The sequence below is a fragment of the Delphinapterus leucas genome, chromosome 11, assembly GCF_059928025.1.
Source record: "Delphinapterus leucas isolate spDelLeu-1000000601 "Yukka" chromosome 11, BTC_Dleu_Yukka2, whole genome shotgun sequence".
Classification (NCBI taxonomy): Eukaryota; Metazoa; Chordata; class Mammalia; order Artiodactyla; family Monodontidae; genus Delphinapterus; species Delphinapterus leucas.
In genome coordinates, this window is record NC_143139.1 from 98782451 (window position 1) to 98798054 (window position 15604).

General features: G+C 60.8%; 1 protein-coding gene across 7 annotated transcripts in view; it reads right to left on the minus strand.

Annotated features, from left to right (window-relative positions):
* The window catches only part of WNT7B (Wnt family member 7B), a 55265-nt gene that overhangs the window by 4379 nt on the left and 35282 nt on the right, over positions 1-15604 (minus strand). For 4 of the 7 annotated variants that reach the window (XM_089921453.1, XM_089921455.1, XM_089921459.1 and 1 more), the window contains exons 3-4: positions 6225-6496; positions 405-880 (exon numbers count right to left, since the gene is read on the minus strand). In XM_089921453.1, coding sequence (XP_089777579.1) covers positions 405-880; positions 6225-6496 — 748 coding nt within the window. Of the gene's footprint in view, positions 1-313; positions 881-6224; positions 6497-6668; positions 7580-15604 lie in introns of those variants that run through there. The other 3 variants (XM_089921454.1, XM_089921456.1, XM_089921457.1) reach the window with 2 other exon arrangements.

Sequence of the window (15604 nt, forward strand, 5' to 3'; positions counted from 1 at the left end):
GGTGGCCTGGGACAGTCTTTCCGTGTCCATACCACCAGGCGGGGGAGGACACTCAGAGTCTTGTCGCTTTGCTTTCCGGGGTATGTGGGTGTCCTTGGGGCTCACTCTCCCGGAGAAAAGAAAAGAAATTCACTGGGCCCCTCGGGGACACTCATGCCATGGGCCTCGCCCTCTGGGCCAGGTGATGGGCACTGTTCTGCCACGGGAGGGGACAGGAATGGCAGGAGGGAGCCCCTGGGGGGCAAGGAGAGGGTGACCGGCCCCGGGGGAGCTCTGCCGCGCCGCCCGCGGAGCTCCCACCTTCTCCACCCACCTCTGCCGACGGCCCGGCTGGGAGCAGAAGTGCAAAACGCCGCGGGGCGGGGCCGCGGGGCGGGGCCGCGGGGCGGGGAGGAGCCGCTCACTTGCAGGTGAAGACCTCGGTGCGCTCGCTGCACGTGTTGCACTTGACGAAGCAGCACCAGTGGAACTTGCAGTTACACTGCCAGACCTTGGTGTACTGGTGGGTGTTGTAGCCGCGGCCGCAGCACATGGTGTCGCAGCCGTCGGCGCCGGGCGACGTGCGGTTGCACAGGCGGCCCTGGGTGCCCACGCTGCCCGTGGCCGCGTCCTCCTCGCAGTAGTTGGGCGACTTCTCGATGTACACCAGGTCCGTCTCCATGGGCTTCTGGTAGCTGCGCAGCTGTTTGATGCGCAGGAAGGTGGGCTGCCGCAGGCGGCTGGCCCGCACCACCTCCACCTGCACCGCCACGTTGTACTTCTCCTTGAGCAGATGGCCCACCTCGCGGAACTTGGGCAGCGTGGTCCAGCACGTCTTGGTGGTGCACGAGCCTGACACGCCGTGGCACTTGCACTCCAGCTTCATGCGCTCCTCCAGGACCTGCGGGCCACAGGGCAGGCTTAGTGTGGGTGGAGGGTCGGGGCCTCCCCGCTCCCTCCCACCCCGGCCTCCTCCAGACCTGGACCCGGCTCCCCACCTCCCGCTGTGTGACCACACGGTCAGTGTTTCCTCCTCCCACAGCCTCTGTCTCCTCATCCATTAAGTGGGGCTACTGACCACAGGTGGAGAAGTTGGTGCACGCACCCATCCAGGCTGGAGGAGGCACCTCTCGCTGGTGCCAGGTCCAGCAAGAGCAGGTGCTTAATGAGTGCGGATCCCCCACCCCCGTCTCTTCCACTACGCACCCTCGTGCCTGGTGTAGGCCCTGGCATGCAGTCGGCGCTTAATGAGTGGCTGTTCAGTGAAAGCCTGGCACGCACACGGAGCTCTGTACCCCTTTGCTGAAGGACAGAGTGGGGGCGGGCGGGAGGTGAGTGCATGGATCCGTGAGGCCCGGGCGTGCCGTCTGCTGGGAAGCCGCCCTCCGACCAGTGTTGTTCTTTCTCTGCCGCTCCCCGAGGGCCCGTGATGGGTGCAGCCGTGTTTTCCTTGGGCCTCCCTCCTTGGCCCTGGAAAGCCAATTCCCAGAGCCAGCCCTGACCCCAGGCACTCATTTACCCGGATCGAAAAGGCCCTGCCAGCCAGGCCTGATTAAAGATGGGGAAACATTAGCTGCCGCCCCACGGCTGCACAAGGGCCATTTGTCAGCTGTCCCTGCCCTGAACCTCAGTGAATGAATGAACAAATGAAAGAAAGACAGAAACTCCCACGGTGTCGGCTGCCGCCCCTCGCTTTCCCTGCCCTGAACCTCAGTGAATGAATGAATGAATGAACATATGAAAGAAAGACAGAAACTCCCACGGTGTCGGCTGCCGCCCCTCACTTTCCCAGCCCTGACCACACGGGAACCTGGACCGAGGCAGGAACCCCGGGGCTCACACTCCAGGTGGGAAACAGGAGGAAACCGACACAAAAAGCAGCAAAGTGCAGGGGCTGTGAGAGGGGGAGGCTGCCTAGGGTGGGGGGGCTTCCTGGAGTAGGCGGTGCCTGTACTAGGTGTTGATGGTGGAGTAGGAGGTCATTAGACAAAGAGGAGGGGGAGCCAGGGCGGCACAGCGCAAGCAAGGAAGGGGAGACTCCGCCCAAGTGAGCATGACGTGAGGCTGGTGGCCTGGGGATGGAGACAGGAGAAGCTGGGGAAAAGTTTGGGGGTGAGGCTCTCTGCTCCTGTGTGGATGGTGTCCCGGGGTGGAGACAGGAGAAGCTGGGGAAAAGGGAGGAGGAAGGAGAAGGAACGGTGATGCTCCGCCATGGGCGGCATGAGGTGGGGCGGCCCCGATATCCAGAGGAGGGGAAGGGGCCAGGTTTGGGGAACACTCAGAACTGGAATTGCAGGGCTCGGTGACTGCGCCGTGGGGTGTTTGGGTGGAAGGCACTGGCCACAAGTCGGGTCTGGGGGTCTGGGGGTCTGGGTGAAGGGTGGGACCTCCACCCCGGAAAAGCATACCTGGACCTCTTCTCTGCCTCCTGCCCCTCCCCCATCTCCCCTTCATCCCAGTCAGACCTCTCCTTTCCCTCCTTCAACCCCACCCCATGTTCATCTTTGCTTGGACCATCCCCTTCCTCCAAAAGCCCCTCCCTCCATTAATCTACCCTTCAAGGCTGGGAAGCTTCTCCTGCCCTGGCCACACTGCGTGCCATGATGCCCCCGGGCCAGGAGCTGACCAGATTCATAGCCCTCTCAGAGCCCCCAGCCCGGGAAGCAGTTCACCCCACCCCAGGCTGCTGACCCAGGAGGTGCCTCCTCAGACAGGTGGTGATGGCCAGAGACCTGGCAGGAGTGTCCAGGCTAGCATCTGTGCAGGTCAGGTGGTCCAGGCTTAACGGCCATCGGGATGCCCACTTCGGCTGCGGAACAGCTGCCCCACACCTCGCTCTGCCATCTGCCCCAAGCCCCTTCCCTCCACCCGTTCCCTCCACCCGTTCCCTCCACGTTCAGATCCTGTGTGGCAGTCAGCAGATGAAGCCGATCGGGTAGCTGTTTGTAGAGCAAGGGGCTGAAGCCTTGCTTGGCTGGGTCCCCGGGGCCTGAGCCTCTCCTGGGACATGATCACAGGATTCAAGAATGTGCTGTTTCAGTCTCCAGTGCCCTCACGATAAGAGCGACAGTGACGGTGGCGCCAGTCCCGCTGCCCCAGGAGACCACCTGGGAGGATGCAGTGTGACCCACCCTTGCCTAGAGGAGCTGGCGGCTGAGCAAGGCCCCTCCCCTGGGCCTCACCCCTGCCCCACCACCGTAGGTAGTGGAGGGGGTGGATGGGGGAGCTCCAGAAAAGGGCTGACCGGGATTCTTTACAGAATAATGGATGGCCCACACTCTGGGGACAGTGGTTAGTTACTGTCAAGTTAGGGGGAGTCACAGGGTTGATGGGCCGTAGTCCTGAGGGAGCCCGGAGTTGAGCAGGTCTCCACACTCAGCTTGTCCAGCCCTGGCCCACCAGGGAGGCGGTGGGCCATGTGCCGGTCTGGGGTGGGCTAAAAGAGTGTCCCCCCCCAAATTCATGTCCACTCAGAACCTCAGAAGGTGAACTTATTTGGAGATAGGAACTTTGCAGATGTAAGTAAGACTCGAGATGAGATCATCCTGGTTCAGGGTGGGCCCTAAGTCCAAGGACACATGTCCTTAGAAGAGACAGAAGAGGAGGGAACACAGACACAGGGGAGGGGCCACGTGAAGACAGAGGCAGAGACTGGATGATGTGGCCACAAGTTAAGGAGCACCTGGGGCCACCAGGAGCTGGAAGAGGCAGGAAGGGTCTTTCCCCGGAGCCGTGGTGGGAGCTCGGCCCAGCCGACAGCTTGATTTAGGCCCTCTGCCTCTATGAGAGAATAAATTTCTCTTGCTCTAAGCCACGCAGTTTGGGGGACTTCGCTGCGGCATATCAGCTTCCTTTCCACGTGACTTGCTGAACTCCGTGGCCCTGGGGGGGGGGCCTGGCCACTCTATTATGGGGCCAGTGTGCCCCAGCGCTGGGATGACCCATGAAGGTCTGGACTCAGTTCTCTAGGAAGCCTCAAAAGCCACACCCACCCCACCTCTACTGCCATGATCAGCCCCCGGAGACACTGTGTGGCCACCACCGTTGGCCTCTTCCAAGGGCTCAGACCACAAACACGCTGCACAGCCCCACAGGGTCGAGGCTGTTGGAGAGGCAGTGGGGGAGCACAAGGTGCATTACCCACTGTGCGGATGGGAAGGCTGACTCAGCAGAAGGACCGGGCCAGCCAGGGCCTCACAGACAGCTGGGGACAGCGCTGGCAGGAGAATCCCGGCTGCTGACCACTTTAGAGGCCTTTCCTGGGGCTGCCCTGTCCCTGACGGGCCCTCGCACTGCCCATCTGCTCTCCCAGCCCCTGACAATCTCCTTCTCCTCAGTTCATGGCTTCCAGGTTCGTGGCTTCACCCCAGTCCAAAACCCCCAACATGCTGACCCTCTTCCATCCTCATCCCCCTGAACAGGCCCAGGCCCCTTCACCAGCCTCCTTGTTGTCATGCCTCCTGTCTCCCCAGGGGCCCAATCCTGCTAGCCTCCATTTCCCTTATGCCTTTTCATCACCTGTCAATTGGCAGGACCCCCTCCCACCCACCCCCTGCTGCCACCGAGTCCCCATGTGTAAAATGGGGACAGTGAGACCGTCCTCCCAGGGGTGTGGGAAAGCCCCTGCTCAAGACCTAAGCCCCTGCAGAGGCTCAAAGGGGGGTGGGGGGGAGCTAGTTCAGTTGAGAGTTCAGACAACTGAGAGTTCAGCTCCCTCCTCCTCCAGGGAGCCCTCCTGGTGCCTCCATGTAAGTGAATCTCTCTTTCCTCTGCCCTCCCAGACCAAGATCACTGTTTGCCTGTGCCTAGGGAATGGGGCCTACGTGCTGTCTGTGAGCTCCTTGGAGACAAAGGCTGTCACTCATTTCTTCACTCATCTGTTCATCTGACAATAATTTAATAACCACCTGCTGCATGGCAACCTGCACATCTACAGGATGAAGTCAAACCCTGGGCCTGGCGTTCAAGGCCCATTCTGGACTGGTCCCTGCGTACTTCTCAGGCCCTGTGTCACCACCCCTCGTGCTCCCGCCAGCCGGAGTACTGCAGTACTGCAGTACCCCTCCCCCACCCTCCCCCACTCCTCCCCCACCCCTCCCCCACCCCTCCACCCCTCCCACACCTCGCAGGTGCCAGCTCCTTCTGCCTCTGCTCTTCTCAGCTCCGGTACGTGGACACCACTGCCTCCCGGAAGCTACTGCTACCCCTCCCTCAGGTCCCCGGGCTCTCACTGTTTCTGGGTGCAGCCCCTGCTCCCCTCATGTGGCCCCAGTTGGAGCTGTGGGAGCTCCCGCGGCCAAGGCTATGTCTCACTCCTCCCTGACCCTGCACCCAGCATAACGCCTGGCACACAGAAGGGGCCGCGAGAGTGAACGAGCCCAGCTCTGGGCCCTGGGGCAGAGGGCATCTTCAACTCTTTGCCTGGAAAGGCAAGTCGTGCCTAGCCTGCAGAGCCCCACAGGCCCTGGCGCCCTGGGTGCAGCCCCCCGGGCTGGAGAGCCAGACCCAGAGGCGTTCCACTTGGCTGGCTACCCTATCTCGGGCCATCTTGCCGCCATGGCGGCCGCCCCTCCCAGCCCAGTATCTGGGGCCCTCATCTCCCAGGGGCGGGGCTGGGCTCACCCTGAGTTCTTCCCCAGTGCGTCCCGGCTTGAATGTTCTCGATTATCACCCGCCACTCTGCGGCCCGCACCACGCATGACGCTGGCTGCCCAAGAGCCCCCAGCTCAGTTTCTGCCCTTCCGTTCCTGCTTCCTGGGAACACCCCTTCCTCCAGTCTCTCACAGCAATCTGAGCCAAAGGACGCCTCCTCCGGGAAGCCTTTCCTCGTATATCGGCAAGACCCCTCTAGGAGCAGGGCAGGGACATGGACTGTGGCCCAGGGGCCTCCCCTCACCCTTGGGTCCCAGGCCAGGCCCAGCTCCCACCTTGTGTGCAAACAGGATCCCTGTCTCACCCCTACCGCCCACCAGCTGGGGGCCACGGGCATCACTTCACTCCCGGCCTCAGTTTTCAAACCTCTGTCATGGGAACAGTAAGGCCCAGCTCTTCGGGCTGCTGGGACGGACAGAAGTGACGGCTTGCGCTCAGCACTCCCCACCCCGCACTTTCAGGGTTCAGTTCACCAACTCCTTCCGCTAGGAGAGGGGCCCAAAGCTCAGAGAGGGCCACAGCGTCCCCGTGTAACGCAGCCGTCACACCTGACCCAGGCCTGCCCGCCCCGCCCCGCCCCGTGCCCGCCCTACCTTCCTGCCCGCCTCATTGTTGTGCAGGTTCATGAGGCGCCTGGCGTTTTTCTTGATCTCGCGGGCGTCCACGAAGCGCCGGGAGAAGTCGATGCCGTAGCGCACGTCGGCGGAGCAGCCGCCCCACTTCCAGCCCTCGGCCTGGTTGTAGTAGCCCTGCTTCTCGCGGTCGCAGCCGCAGTTGCTCAGGTTGCCCTGGCTGCAGGCGGCGGTGACGGCGTGAGCCACGCCGGCGGCGGTGATGGCGTACGTGAAGGCGGCCTCCCGGCTCCCTGCGGGGAGGGGGCGGGTGCGGACGGTGAAGCCCCGCAGGTCCCAGCCCGGTGGGCTCAGGGGACCCAGTGCTGGGCCCTGGTCCTGCTGCCGGCCGGCTGTGTGACTCTGGGCTCAGCCCTTAGCCTCTCTGAGCTTCTCACTCAGCACAGTGAGGCCGATAAAACCCACCTTTCATGTCTGTGGTGAAGACGGTATACAGTGGGCACTCGATGCATGCCACGGCCCTGCCACCGGCATGTAAGACACTTCTCTTCCTGTCCCGAAAGCCTGGGCTGGAGAGGCCCAACTTCCTCCTGGGAGACAGCAGTGGGGGGCGGGCCTGGGAGGGGATGTTTGGGGTCTGGGCCTCTGTCAGCCTCCCAGCGCTGCTCTTCATGAACCAGCCACTTGTGCTGATCCCTTTGGGGGGCACCCACCCCACCAGCCAGGAGCCAGACAGAATCGCCCCAGCTCAGAGCGGCGCCAGAGCCCTTCGTTGCCGTCTGTCTCTCTCCCTCTCTCTAACCACCCACTGTCACCCCATCACCAGGCCCTGGCCTCCTGAATCTCCCTTCTCCTCCGACACCCCTGCCTGCTTCAGGGGTCTCTGAACTGCCACACTCGGGTGCCGGTCCTCCTGACCTCCCTCACCCGCCAGCCAACCTCCAGGCAGGTGCAAAGTGCAGCTCCGCACCCCCCGCACACACACACACTTTCCCTCCCTCTCCTCTGCCTGAGCTGAGGAGGGAAGGCCTGCCGTCCAAGCCTGAAGTCCATGTCCAGCTGGACCCCCAGCCCCCTCTCCCCGTCCGCCACGCAGAACGACCCAAACCCAGTACTGCTCACATGTTCCTGGATGGTTCCTGGTCTTTTCGGTGTTATTTCCCTCCGCTTCATGCCCAAATTTTAACAACTTTCCAAGGCCAGTTCCAATGCCTCCTCCTCCAGGCAGCCTTCCCAGACCACCAGCCAGAAGGGAGCCCGGGCTGCCTGATCTCCCTCAGCGGCAGGTCTGACGCTCTCATTGCTCTCGACACTGTCCACCTGGTTAGCCCTACCACTGGGACTTGCCAGCTCCACACGGGTCAAAGGCCCCTCAGATGAGCGGGTCCAGCTCTCATTCTTTATTTTCCACAGCCCCCAGCCTGTGCATCCTGCCATCCTGGCCCCAGTCTCTTGAGCCCCTCTCACCTTGCCCACGAGCACAGAGGTTCCCTGCGGGCCACGGCCAGGTCTGTGTGGTCCCCAGCACCTGCCACTATGGGTACAGAGCTCAGTGATGTCCACTGGACCAAAGCCAAGCTCTGCTGAGCGGGAATCGCACTGCCCTCAGCAATAGCGGGATGTGGCCCCTGGAAACCCACAACCCCATCCTTGCACAAGCCCTGTGTTTGTGCCCCGTGAGCACCAGCGTGCCCCTCTGTGTGCTTGGTGCTGTCCCTGTTGTTGGGGGCTGGCGTCATCCCCCCAGACTGAGAGAGGGTGGAGGGTCAAGTTAGGCCCATTCCATAAACATCCATTGAGCACCAACTGCATGGCCAGCCCTGTGCTGGGCGCCGACTATGTGCTCTGGGGTCCACCTCCTCACCCACCAACCAGCTGAGGGGAGCTCACCTAGATGGGATCCCTGTTCCCCTGGGGGGCTTACCCTCAGGGAGGTGTCTGTCCCCAGGGTGGGGGGGCCCGCCCTTGGTGGGGTCCCTGTCCCCGGGGTGGGCTTCATCCTCAGTGAGTTCCTCTACCCTGGGGGTCTCACCCTCGGTGGGGTCCCTGTTCCCAGGGTTTCTCCCACTCAGGATGAGGACCAGGCTGAGACCTTCTGGTCTCCGGGGCCCAGGGCAGAGGAGGCTTTGGTTGGCCTCTGCTGTCTCGGAGGGGCCACAGCTTCCTGGAAACTTCCATCCTCTGAGAAGAGCTGACGGAAGGTGGTGTCGGGCATCCCTTCCTCCCCAGAAAGATCAGGGGATCTTTGCAAAGGGCACAGGGCGGCACTGCCCTCCCAGGGCCTTGCTGGACATCCAGCCCCTCCTCCCAGGTGGGCCCTTCCTGCCCACACTTCCCACCTCCCGCGTGGGGACCGCTCTGCTGCCACCGCTCTGTAAGAAGCCTCTCTCAGCACAGTGAGTGGCTCCTGGAGGATCACCGAGGAGCCCTGGTCCCTGCACCGTCCAGGCCACCAGCCGGGAGCACCAGACCGACACAGGGACAGGGAGAGGATGGTGCGAAGTGGGTTACTGAACTCCTCGCTGTTGGTTTGGTGTCACCCAAGCCCAGCAGGGCCTGCGACAAGCTTGCGCATGGGCGGGGGAGCAGCGGTGAACTCGTGAGGGGATTCCAGGAGAGGAGGGGACCACAGTGCTCTGCGAGGAGGGGCACAGGGAACCATGGAAACTCCAAGAATGCCCTGACCTGCCTCTCTAAGGGAGGGCGGGGGGTGGAGTCAGGGAAGGCTTCCTGCAGGAGGTGACATCTTAAATCTTACCAAGAAGTATGAGTTAACTCCCCATGAGTGCATGAGAGTGTGTATACGTGATGTGTGTGACTGAGTACATGGTGTCTGAGTACGTGAGCGTGTGAGTATATAGTTGTGTGGTGCGTGGGTGGTAGGTGCGTACTCCTGGTGCACACAGAGCAGGTGCAGAGGTGTGAAACGGCTTTCTGTTGCTTGTGCAAGTCTGAGATCAAGAGCAATAAGAAAAGAGGTGGCCGAGGTCCCAGGGAGCCAGCTTGTGGGTGGCCAGAGATGTCCCATGAAGCAGCGGGCACTTTCTGTGCAGGTGCTGGGGCAAGAGGCTGTAGGATGTGGATCTTGGAGCTCACTCTGGCTACGCAAGGGGTGGGGTCCTGGAACTGTTTCGAAAGTGGATCAGCAGAGCTGCGCTTCTCTCCTCCTCACGCCATCGCTCACCTGCTGTCACAGCACCAGCATCCCTCTAACCCTTAGCACGTGTTCTCATCGCACTGTCCCGACAATCGTGCGAGGCAGGTTTCATCCTTATTGCCATTGCACAGGGGAGGACGCTGAGGCACACAGAAGTTATGAGACTAGCTGTTAGGGGCTGAAGCCGGACAAGCCCAGCGAGGCAGACGGAGGGACTCGGGGCCTGGGGCGCAGGTCACCGGAGGCCATCCTGCCCCCAGCTTGGCCCCCGTGCAGCTCAGTGACCTTGGGCAGGAGGAGGCAGGAGAGGAGGTGTGCACAGCCCCCTTGCAGAGGAGATGCTGCACTTGGACGATCTGTGGACCCCAGGCGTGCGGTGGCGGCGGGGCGCTAGCGGCAGGGGAACGCCAGCGGGGAGCTCTGGGGAGGTAGAGCTAGCCTCAGAGTGGGCGTGTCACAAGCTAGGCGCCCAGCAAGGGGTTAGAAATCTCCACCAGTTGTGTAATCACACCAAGAGGCCAGGCCAACGGCGTTAAAAGTGCCACAACCAAGCCCTGCCTAGGCGAGCACGGTGCAGCGTGCCCTGGGAAGCCCTGCCCATGACCTTCTTCTTCCCCAAACGCTCTCCCTCCCCTTCGGCAGCCAGATGGGGGACTCCCACGTCCTCCAACCTAACGCCCCCAAGCAGGCCAGCAGGCGCCCAGGCCAGGCCTGTGTGTTTGGGGGGCATTTCACAGAACCGTCTCCCAGGCTTTCTGCTCCCGCCTGGTTGCTGCCCTGCTCAGCTCAGACCCGGTTAGTCATCAGTACTCACCGGGCTGCCGCTCCCACTAATTCCTGTTTTATTTGCTTTTAATGAGCCAAACCCTCTCATCTCACCATGGAGACAAAGGGGAGGCAAGCAGTGAGAGAGCTGCAGTCTAGGGAGAACTGAGGAGAATGAGGTGGGGTCCTGGATGGAGGGGTTCCCACGTGCCCACACTCTGCACATACATCTTATTTAATGCTCACGACAGCCCCGTGGCCCCATTTCACAGACGTGGATGCAGACTCAGAGGGCTTTGTTACTGGCCCCAGGTCATAGTGTGCCTGACATGGAGGGATGAGACGGGCCCCTCCCCCGATCACCACATGGGCCGGCTTGGAATCCCTGGCATGTTGCCTGCATGTCCTCCAGGTTGAGAAGGAGCCAGTGTGTAGATTTAGAAAGAAGTCTCTTGGGCTTTCCTGGTGGCGCAGTGGTTGAGAGTCCGCCTGCCGATGCAGGGGACACGGGTTCGTGCCCCGGTCCGGGAAGATCCCACATGCCGCGGAGCGGCTGGGCCCGTGAGCCATGGCCACTGAGCCTGCGCGTCCGGAGCCTGTGCTCCGCAACGGGAGAGGCCACAACAGTGAGAGGCCCGCGTACCGCAAAAAAAAAAAAAAAAAAAGAAAGAAGCCCCTTGAACCCGTGCGCCTTGGCCAGCAAACATCGATGGCTCCCCAAGCCTCAGAGATGCCCTCAAGCCCAGCCGTCCCACCCACCATGCCATCAAGCCCCACCTGGCCAAGCGCAGCAGCCGGCACACGCCACTGCTCTGGAACAGGAGTAGCCTGGCTCCCTGCTGCCCGCGCTGGGGGACGCTGGCCCCCTCCTTGCTGGGAACCCTGCCTGCGCGCCCACGTGCCTGCAGCTCACCCAGGCTCTGGACGCAGCTGGGAGGCCCCCTGCTCCCGGAAGCCCCATTGGGGTGAGGGCCCTCCTCTGGGCTCCTGCCAGGTGCCCGCGGGCTGCAGGGGTGGTGGGTAGGATCCATGTCTGATTCTTCCAGGTACGCCCACCCTGCAGCGTTATTCCCTGGGTCCTCATGTGAGCAGGGCTGGGGCTGGACGCACTACATTCATCACCTTTTTTTTTTTTTTTTGCGGTACGCGGGCCTCTCGCTGCTGTGGCCCCTCCCACTGCGGAGCACAGGCTCCGGACGCGCAGGCTCAGCGGCCATGGCTCACGGGCCCAGCCGCCCTGCGGCATGTGGGATCTTCCCGGACCGGGGCACGAACCCGCGTCCCCTGCATCGGCAGGCGGACTCTCAACCACTGCGCCACCAGGGAAGCCCCATCACCTCCTTTTATCTCCACGACCACCCACGGAATAGATCCTCTTGATGAGACCCATCTCGCAGGTGGGAACACCGAGCCTCAAAGGCAGGAAGTGATTTGCTCCAGGCAGTAGCAGTAATGGCTGTCTGAGCACAGCGGCTGCTCCAGATCTGTCTGGTGATGAGGGTGGGGAGTTGGGTGAAGGCAGCGAGGATGGTCTGTTTGGGGCCAGCAGCTGTCCTGGGGGTACGCTTCAGACTTGGGAGGCCCGGGGGCCCCTCTTGGGATCCAGAGCCACCCCAGCGTGGATCTGTACCCTCAGACACCAGAGCCAGCAACAGGGCTCTGCAGTCTGCGTCTGGCACCTGACAGGTCAAGGTGGGCTCCATTAGCCATGTGGGGCCCCGGCCCGAGGTTTTGGGAAAGCAGAGAGGGAGGTACGGGGAGACTTGGGGAGGAGCAGGCAAGAAAGCCTTGGACTTGCATTCTCACACCTGCTGTGCGGCCCCAGGCAAGTCACAAACCCTCTCTGAGCCTGTGTCCCCATTCGCCCTACGGCCCCAGGAGCAGCTCTAAGAGCAAACAGGACAAATGGGCATCGCCCTCAGCATCACCAAATACTGAGCGGGCCAGGGAAGCCCAGGTACAGTGCAGGGCCCCCAGGACAGGCCCAGGCCCCTCTCTGTGCTGTCCACAGCCTCCTCCTAGTCCACCTGCCCAGCTGCCCCCTCCACGCCTATTCCGGATGAATCTACAACAGCCAAGCCCTCAGAGACCACTGCCCCGTGGGTAAACTGAGGCGCTGGCCGCTCAGGGGCCAGCCAGCTCTGCTCTCCCTTTGCTCTTGGTTATTCAAACTTAACCGCACCCCCACTGCCCCGCTCCGTGCCTGCCAGACCTGACTCCCCGGGAAAGAGGGTCTTCCTGGGTCAGTAGGGCCTAGCCCACCCGGCTGTCCCCTCACTCTGACCCCAATGAGGACGCTGGGAACCAGGCAGATCTTTGTGAGCAGTTACTGGAGGGGACAAATGTGGCTCCTGGGTCATGCGGGGGCCTGGGCAGAACAGAGGTCCCCTCACCCCCCCAGGGCAGAGCTGGGGGCTGTGCCCACCCTCCCCAGGCCCCAGGCACACACCCCCTCCTCAGTGTCCCCTCAAAGCCACCTGCCACTTCCTAGCATCCCTAGGGGCCTGGCACACTATCTTTAGAAAGCCACAAAAAGCCCTAATTGAGCTCATAATGACCCGATTAACTACAGGCCTGGGGAGGCAGGGTGAGAAAAGCACTTGCATCCCTCTGAGAAGGGGAGCTGGGGACCTGGCACCTAGAGGCTGGGAGGGCCTCAGGGACCATCCAGTGCTAGCTACTCAGTGCAACTCCTCAGACAAGGAGTCTGAGGCCCAGAGAGGGGCAGCATGCTGCCCAAGGTCACACAGTGGCTCAGGAAGTCGGGGAGCCCAGACCTGACATTCCAGAATGACTGAGGTGAGGTCAAAGCCCCAGAGAAGGGGCTCAGAGTCTGAGACCTTGAGTTCAAGTCCAGACCCTAAAATTGGCCAGTTGGGTCCCCTTGGACCAATCAAGGGGCCTTTCTATGTCTCGATGTCCCCACTTTGCAAAATAAGGATAACTGCTCTGATATGGCCAAGTCACCACGTCAGGGGACCCACGTGTGGTCCCGGGTGGGCAGGCCTGGCCCCAGCACACAGAGGGTCGCTGACGCGAGCTTCATGCCCACACGTGTGGGACACACCACACATGGGCTCTCCGTGGGTGTACACAGGTTTAGGCATACATGCATGTGTACCTCTGCATGTGTCCCCATGCCCGTGTCCCTGGGCATATGCCTGGACTTAGTTTGCACAAATGCAGTTCCTATAAGCGTGAGCAAGTGTGTGCTCCTGTGTGTTCCTGTGCTCGTGGCCAACGCAGCTCAGATCTGTCAAACCCTGCCTCTCTGCCAACCTGTACTTGCCCCTCTTTGAAAAAGCACAGCATTTTCTACAATTCAGTAATAAAAAGGCAAACAACCCAGTTTAAAATGGGCAAAGGATCCGAATAGACATTCCTCCAAAGAAGGCATAAAAATGTCCATTAGGGCTTCCCTGGTGGCGCAGTGGTTGGGAGTCGGCCTGCCGATGCAGGGGACACGGGTTTGTGCCCCGGTCCGGGAGGATCCCACATGCCGCGGAGCGGCTCGGCCCGTGAGCCATGGCCGCTGAGCCTGCGCGTCCGGAGCCTGTGCTCCGCAATGGGAGAGGCCACAGCGGTGAGAGGCCCGTGTACCGCAAAAAAAAAAAAAAAAAAATGTCCATTAAGCACAAAAAAAGATGCTCAACGTCATTAGCCATCAAGGAAATGCAGATCAAAGCCACGATGAGACAGCACGTCACACCCACTAGGATGGCTAAAATACAAAGAGAGACACTAACAAGTGCTGACGAGGACGTGGAGAAATCAGAACCTTCGTGCACCGCTGGTGGGAAGGGAAAATGGTGCAGCCGCTATGGAAACCATTTGGAGGTTCCTCAAAATGTTAAATACAGAGTTACTATTAATACTTAACCCAGCAATTCCTCTCCTAGCTATGTACCCAAGAGAAATGAACACGTGTCCACACGACAACTTGTATGTGAATACTCATAGCAGCAAGATTCACGATAGCCAAAAGGAGGAAACAACCCAAATATCCATCAGCGGACGAATGGATAAAGAAATTGTGGTCTCTCCACACAATGAAACACTCTTCAGCCATATAAAGGAACGAAGTACTGACCCAGGCCACGACATGGATGAACCTTGAAAACATGACGCTCAGTGAAAGATGCCGGACACAAAAGCCACATGGTGTATGATCCCATTGATATGAAACGTCCAGAACGGGTAAATCCACAGAGATAGGGAGCAGGTGAGCGTTGCCAAGGGCGAGGGGGATTGGAGGATGATTGCTAAGGGTTGCTTTTTGGAGCGATGAAAGTGTTCTAAAATTGACTATGGTGATGGTTTCACAACCTATGACTAAAGACCAGTGGATAGTACACTTTAAATGCTTGAATTGTACTGTATATGAGTTATATCTCAATAAAGCTGTTCTAAAAACATACAGCATCTGATGGTTTTAGGGGATTGCATACAACCTGTCCTACTCGATTTAAACTCTCACAGGGGCCCCACCTCACAGTGAGGATGCTTGGCTCAAAGGAGGCAGGTGACTGGCCCAAGGTCTCATGGCAGGCTGACCACAGAGCTGGGATCTGACCCAGGACCCCAGAGTCCATGCTCGGACCACTCCCCCCGTACCCACCAGAATAGGGAAACCATACAGTCTGTCTCAGCCCTCACTGACCAGGCCTGAGACCCAGGCTTGCATGTGTCACGCCCGGGCACCCTACTCCATCTCTCACCCTTCCCTCCCTCACTCCTGTGCTACCATCCCAGCACCAAGCATGGCCTGCAACCCCAGGGCCCCAGGGAGGAGGCCCTCAGCCCCTACCCATCCCCAAGCCCACGGCCAAGCATACAGCAGGACAAGACTAACACATCACAGCCCAGGGGACCAGCGGGCTTGGGAGGGTTCACAGCGAGTGCAGGCAGAGGGCCTCAGTCAGAACCACGGACGGGACAGCGGGGCGGGTGGCTGTAGGGAGGGACTTGGGTGGAGGATGCCCAGTGTGGGCCCCTCTCAAGAAGGATGCCGAAGGTGAGTCCTAAATGACAAGAGGAATGACCCATGCAAAGGCGCAGGGAACAGTGTTCAGGCAGAGGGAACAGCAATGCTAAGGTCACAAGGAGGGAATGAGCCAAGCGTGTATGGTTTGATGCAGAAGAGACAGCCACTCCATGGTGACTTTGGGAGCCCGTGGGGACGATATTAGATTTTATTCTATGAACATGGAAAGCGCCTGGAGGGTGCTGCTGTGACCGACATTGGACATGGGACAGGGTGGGCTTCCCGAGTCCTTGGCCCGGCCAGTGGGACAGTGCCAGCTGGTGAGCTCCCCCACTCCTCTGAGACCCTCCACCACCACCCCATTCAGCCCTCAGGCTCCCAGGAGCTTAGAAGGGGTGGGAGAATACCTCCCCCTGCCCACAGTTTACAGGTGGAGAGATGGAGGCCAGGGAGGCCAGGAGACACCCTAGGCCACACCAGCAGCTCCTGGGGTCC